This window comes from Varroa jacobsoni, unplaced genomic scaffold (assembly GCF_002532875.2).
Source record: "Varroa jacobsoni isolate VJ856 unplaced genomic scaffold, vjacob_1.0 scaffold_140, whole genome shotgun sequence".
Taxonomy (NCBI): Eukaryota; Metazoa; Arthropoda; class Arachnida; order Mesostigmata; family Varroidae; genus Varroa; species Varroa jacobsoni.
Genome location: NW_019213042.1, coordinates 138,618 through 145,333, shown reverse-complemented (window position 1 = coordinate 145,333; position 6,716 = coordinate 138,618). Strand labels below are relative to the sequence as shown.

General features: G+C 40.2%; 1 protein-coding gene and 1 long non-coding RNA gene across 3 annotated transcripts in view; one reads left to right on the top strand and one right to left on the bottom strand.

The window, feature by feature from the left end:
• The first annotated feature begins 2,221 nt into the window (after positions 1 to 2,221).
• The window catches only part of LOC111268911 (sodium-coupled monocarboxylate transporter 1), an 8,553-nt gene continuing 4,058 nt past the window's right edge, over positions 2,222 to 6,716 (top strand). The window contains exons 1-5 of one of the 2 annotated variants that reach the window (XM_086971882.1): positions 2,222 to 2,810; positions 4,842 to 4,910; positions 5,088 to 5,207; positions 5,470 to 5,624; positions 6,524 to 6,664. In XM_086971882.1, the coding sequence (XP_086828008.1) occupies positions 2,475 to 2,810; positions 4,842 to 4,910; positions 5,088 to 5,207; positions 5,470 to 5,624; positions 6,524 to 6,664 (821 nt within the window). In that variant the 5' untranslated portion in view covers positions 2,222 to 2,474. The remainder of the gene's footprint in view (positions 2,811 to 4,841; positions 4,911 to 5,087; positions 5,208 to 5,469; positions 5,625 to 6,523; positions 6,665 to 6,716) is intronic. The other variant, XM_086971880.1, reaches the window with a different exon arrangement.
• Positions 6,413 to 6,716, bottom strand: part of LOC147753870 (uncharacterized) — a 1,187-nt gene continuing 883 nt past the window's right edge. Inside the window, exon 2 of the long non-coding RNA XR_015314436.1 lies at positions 6,413 to 6,638. This is a non-coding gene — a long non-coding RNA (uncharacterized LOC147753870). The remainder of the gene's footprint in view (positions 6,639 to 6,716) is intronic.

The following is a 6,716-nucleotide window of genomic DNA, read 5'->3' as shown; positions in this document are numbered from 1 at the left end:
TAGTAGTTACCTTCGTTGAAAGTGTGCGCAAGGACAATGAAAGGACATTATACATGCAATGTATATTAATTCGGATATTTAACAACTGATCGATGTTGACAAAAACAATCTTAATGTCATGAACTATCGCGTGTCTCGTATGAAAAACTGCGTTTTTTTTCTCCTATTTTTAGCTATAAATTACGCTTAGTGATTTTTAGAGACTCCTGATATATCTATACTCCAAAAAGTGGCCAAATGACGTCCAGCAACAAGCAGAGATCCTGGTAGCTGATAAAAATATAATGACGGATAATGCTTATCGCCCCGAAATGACCAGCGAAGCCCAATATTAGAAACCTACATGTTTTCATATATATATATATATAGTGCCGCTGTCATTCGTTTCTCGACAACTCAGAAATAACTGGCCGATTACTACGACTAAGTACTCGACCTTATTCTATATTTTAGTCGGGTATAAGCACAGAACAGCGACAACAAGCTCTTCGTTAGCAATTGTATAACAACAGTAGCAGATACTGCATAGCAACAATAATCCATGCATATTTGCTTTATTGTTCGTGTTGTTATCTATTTTCACTGAATGATGAACTTCGATTGTACATTGGATTGAATGCGCATTGATTTGGATCGAATATATTGACTTGTATATGTAATTGATTAATATAAGCGAAAAACAAACAAATCGACTTTATTTTGACTTTATGGCGACGCTTCTTATTGTGCTTATCTGTTCGGTGAGAAGCTATGGCTGAGCGAAGGAGCAGTCTATTGCGTTGTGGCAATGAACAGCTTCTATTGTCTTGTATCTTGTTCTAAGAGATAACGGTCGCGATAAAGTGCTACTCCTCGTGTACAAGTTAAATTCGTGTGTTTCCTAATAATATATGTTACGGCAAAGTTTTGAGCTCATTATAGGTGAACTTTTGGCGCAGATTTGAACGGTAGCCTCGCAAATTCAGCTAGTTGCTTATTTAAACTCTAATGCGGAAGAATTGAGAAAAAATCGTGCAATACTGCCTGGTTATGGATGACTCTACGTTCAGTACTATTGTGATATATATGATATTACAAATATGTAAACAGATTTTGCAGTTAAGCTAGAAGAATTGAATCGCCGACTTGTTTTATGGACTCGAGGCCATACTTCAGGTGCTTTTAAGAATGAATCGCACCTAATCAGGACCCGACAAAGTGGGTCATATTATTCTGGTGGTATCATATTATTCTGGAATTGCAGAAAACATCTACCGCCTCGCTCTAGCGTGATCAAATTTGAATAGAGCTCTTTTTCACCACTCATGTAAAGGATAATTCACTCTAGGACATCGTTCCATCATCGGATGTAATATGTTAAATTATATCTGATCGTTGGATAAACATAAGTTTATCCTACGCTTGAAGATCAGTGAAGCGTTAACGTGTATTTGTTCCGCTTATCAAGCTCCAGTGCATTTCATCGACACGAGACTGCGGTTGGTCAGCAGTTAATGAGACACCGTGAAATATAAAATCACAATAAATCTCTGTTTTGTATCTGTTTTTTTCACAACTTCGATGCGATGCCATCGACTTCGCCAGACTAGCCGCATCAGTCGATACCTGATTACATCTGTCGACTGAAGCGTTTACGATCTATGCTTCTTGCATTCGACATCATTTCGTCATCGTAGCCGTAGTTACTTTTTCAAGCTTCAGCTGCACTAGATCCCCGTGATCTTTTGCACTATGGTAAAGCTAGTGATGTTACCGGTGTTGCTGAACTGCGTCGATCATTCCTGGACACACATACAAATCGACGCGACCCTATGCGCGCATATATCATACAGAATCAGACAAGTACTCTGCTAACCGTCACCCTCCGGGAGCTGCAGCAGGTGATTGAATTCTGCTGATGCCACTCTAGCCGGCCGGGAGGCACCGAGCGTCGACGTCGTTGTAGACTGCACCATTAGAGAAGTCAACTATACCAGATATCGAAGAAAACAGGTTGAAGCGTTCAAGGGCGCTGCGATTGATAGCAAAGCAGGCTGATTCCTGGTGAGAAAGGGTCACTTCATTGAATCTCCGGAAACTACAAATGGCTGTGCTGGCAAAAGGAGATCGAAGGCTTGGAAAAATTCTGAATACGTAGTCCAGGCTGCGAATGTATGTGATTCACTAGCGGTTCACTTACGCAGTGTGTCAATTTACTGCTGGTAGGTACAGCACGGCCCTAAATATTGAAGTTCCTTCAATAAAGGCCAAAGAGCGCGCCACAAACTACCTGTACCAGCTGAAAGGCGTTTCGAAGGGACGGATAACAAAGAAGGACTGACACAGGATAGCGTATTGAGATCTTCAGGGTTGCACTGAAGCTCAACATTGCGACAAAATCCGCGTCGATAGGAGTTTAGCAAAAGCAGTGCCAAGCCGGTATCTCTATAAGTTTGCTTTAATTAATTCGTATCCGCCTGTTGGATCTGGACAAAATGTCTGCTTCCTTTCATATCCTGGATTATGCTGTACTTGTAGGTTCATTTGTGTTACCTTCTCTGATCGGATTGTTTTTCACCTATAAGGACCGACATCAACAGAACAAAACCGAACATTTTCTGGGTTCCCGACAGTTGGGAGTTATACCAGTTTGTCTTTCGCTGATGGCTAGCTTCCTATCAGCCATAACGGTGCTTGGCTATCCCGCCGAGGTTTATATGCGCGGAGCTTCGATTAGTATATCGGTATTTAGTTCAATTCTGGCTACGATTTGTGCAGGCGAAATCATGGTACCCGTATTCTATCGACTACAGCTTATTAGCATGCATACGGTATGATAATAAGGAACTCACTAAATATATCTACTTATTACGTACGGTTCATATACAAGCTCTTACTTTTATAAGCTTTTAGAAAGCTATAAACGAGCAAATCCTTAAGACGACGCTCGAAACGGTCAGCTGCTGTATGCTATTGTATAATAACTTTTTCTAAAATGTAATGACACGTAAGACGTATATTTGTTAACGACATTTCTGTCACCGGACGCACAAATCTGATCTAACTATTGGAGGATACCACTTTATAAAATCTCTAGAGCGGCGTCATTCCTAGCTGTCAATCCAACTTTTTGCTATTAGGAACCGAGTAGAAGTTTCTAAGTTTTACGCATCACTTTGTATTATATACTACAAACATATTGCATAATCTGTTCTTGTTTTCAAGGTTTTACTAAGTGACGCTATCTTACAGTATGCATAACTATAGTTGATTGTTTTTTTGGCACATATCCTGTATTGAAGTCCTGGATTAACTTGATAGGTTCTCTCGAGTAAAGACTTTTCATTCGCGCGTTCAGATGTGCAGACGTCCCATTCTGTCATTATACGCCATAAACCCATTGCTTTATTCGACCCTTATTTCTTTTACTGTTTCGGGGAATGTGATTCATTGCTTAACCCAAAATCTTTTCACAAAGGACCCATATTTACGCATTGGTCATGTCTTAGGTAGTTTAGGGGTAGTCTTAGGGTTAGTTGTAACCATCTAGTTCTTACTATACAAATATTGTTTATTAGCCCTTTTACGGCATGGTCGCTGTTACCAAAGAGATCCCCACAGTCAGGCCCACAACAAAGCTTGGAAAATATCAATTGTAATAGAGGTGGTAGTGCAAAAATCCCACCAAACATGTCTCAGACCAAACCAAACCAAACCAAACCAAACACATCTTCAGTATCGCAAACAGGTTGAAGTGCCGCCAAAATCGTTTCTGTCGTGTTCACCGTGTGCAGTACCGGTACGTGTCTCTATCAAACGGCGTTAGTATCGATGCGTGGATCAGTGCAGAAGCTTACTGCATGCTGTTGTATTGGATCTCCGGAAATATGAACTTTTACTTACATTTGTGCCTACCCTATTCATAGATTACTTCGTTGAACAAATGCATTTCTTTTAATATTAACGTTAATAAGACGAGCTTGTTACGTGAGTAAAACCTGCATACTCACTCTTGAAAGGACGACAAAGCAGGCCCAGCCACTGTACCCGTTCATCCGCTTTTAGGACCAAAGGGCATTGTATGTAGCTATCCTTTAGGGTTTGGAGCTGAACGACTAAAGTATATTGGCTTTCTCACGGTGTCTCTTAAATCTGGGAGATGAAAGTCTGTTATTACTACTACTATCAATATCACTAGTTGAAAAACATACGGGCACCTGTTTGATAACACGCCGGGGTTATTGACCTTCGCGAGCCAGTTACGGCAGCGTGTAACGGCTTAATCCGTACAAAGATCGTCTTTCACAACAGTTCACTCCACGCGTTTCGTTGGCAAGACACTCTGCTACACCGTGATACTTTAGTGATGCCGGCTTTTTTTGTATCTAAGACAACAGACCGCAGGAAAAATAGCCATTAGGCGTTTGAAACATCGACGCCTATAAATCAATTGAATTGTTTATGTAGCGAACGATTGGCTGAACTCTCTCTTTGTTTGTATGAAGGTGAACAAAGAAAAGAGGCCGACATTTCGTCTGTGAGAAGATTTCGATCTTGTTCCCCAACTTCGAACATTTTTCTACCACGTATTTATTTTTATATTAGACAGTGCTACAAATAGATTGAAATTCACTTCGACTGTCATATCTGGATCTGCGTACTTGAAGAACAGTATGACTATTTTTAAAGTGGAAGCGATCCACTAATCAGCTTACATCGTGCAGCTACAAGATAAAGTGTGCTTTATTTAAGGATTTGCATTCAGAGCGTCCACTTCACATATGATACTCCACATTTACATTCTAAATAAGCTTAAGTTGAACAACATTTTTAATCAAACTGCATCCGCGCGCCTCCTCCAGTATCTTGAAAGACGGTTCCACACTCCGATTCTACGAAGGGCTATCTCCGGGGCAACCGCCCTATCTTGTGTAAGTTGTACAATCACTTTGTTTGAAGCTAACAAAGCCACTAACCGACGACCAGCTTGCTTGCAGTGTACATTTATACCGAACCGTTTTGCCTACGGTCTAGGTATTGTCGTGGTACATGCTGTGCTACCAAATTGCACAGCAAAAACAAATACCTCTTTGTACTCATTTTCTTAGATTATTTATTTAGGTGTACAGTTATATGCGCCCTCTATAGCTATCGAGGCTACTACAGGAATCTCCGTTCCAGTCTCAATGGTTTCCGTTGGACTTATTTGCACATTCTACACAACAATCGTACGTTCATTTTAACGGTCTACTTCGAATTTTTCTGCTGCTTCCAATACTGTTTCTAATTTAAGGTGTAAAAAGACTTTCGATACGTTTTGACAATTGTTTACTTGAACGTTCAACCGACATAGAGACGGAACTGTTTAACATTTGGCGTAATTGTAAACAGGCCGGTTTTAGATTATTCGTATTAATGGTGTCACAGTCAGAAACAGCGCTCATGAACGCTTCGAAGAGGTTATTTGTTCCGTCTGTCTGAATTGCCCAGGGTGGTATGAAAGCCGTTGTGTGGAGCGACGTTTTCCAAATGAGCCTAATGTTTTTTGCATTAGCGATGGTGCTCGTCAAGGCCGTATACGACGTTGGCGGAATCGACGAGGTCTACCGGAAGACCAACGAGGCAGGAAGGCTTAACTTATCCAAGTAAGTTTTATTCGATCAGAAGACCCTTCTCGTTTACACAGACGGAACACAGATCATACAATTTCCAGTAATCTGAATTGCACCGACTGCGAAATTTTTCACAGATATGGCAATAGAATCTAGACAGCCAGAGAAAAGTGGAAACAGTTTTTTCTTTGCCTCGTGAAGCCGGCGTTTTCGTGTGACACATAGGCACAACAATGCGATTTCCCTATACATACGAAGTTGATCTTCACCTCATTTGCAATGAGATGATGATACTACAGCTGGTGATGAAGATGCAGTAGCAGCAGCCGCTGCTGCAGATGTTGAAATTTGTTGATTAATATGTTCGCCTTTGACGCCGCTAGTTACTGCAACGGCATTGCTGTTTCGTATCAAAGATAACCTAAAATTAATTTTATAAATGAACATTTTGTAACTTTGAGAGTACATATATAAATTAAGTGCCACATTTAAACTAGAACTTACATAGTAGCATATGCTGTACAGCCCCTGATCTGAAGATAAGCCATGTTCATTTGATAATCCAATATTAGGATAGCTAAAGACATTCGAGTTCGAAAGTTGTCTTGTCAAGGTGGGTAAAAATAATTAACTCAATGTGGGCGAACCCAATGTATAAATTAATCTGTAACATTAGTAGTTGTTTGAAGTGTTAACATCTGCATATTTCCTAGTGCAGCTGACAATTATAAAAAACTGTTGTAGGGTTTTAGAAGAACAATATAGTAGGAAGCAAACATCTAAAAAAGCTGATTTTCATCTAATTGGCATTTCCCAATATATACGTTACAGCACAAGTATCCTTTTTATTTCATTTGTAAATGTCATTCGAAACACTTTTAGATTTGAATTGACAACAATCTTGCGTACTAACAAGGGTGATGCTGCCATAGTTTTCGCGTCGACCCATATGCAGCGGACTCGTTCTGGAACTGTTTCCTCGGAATGGGAGTTTTGTGGTTCTCTGCTAATGGTATGTCGCAGCAACAGGTTCAGCGGTATTGTAGTCTGCCAACGATGAAAAAGGCTCGATTGTAAGTTCTATTATCATTCTAGCATATTTCTTCACACAGTATACAATAGAAT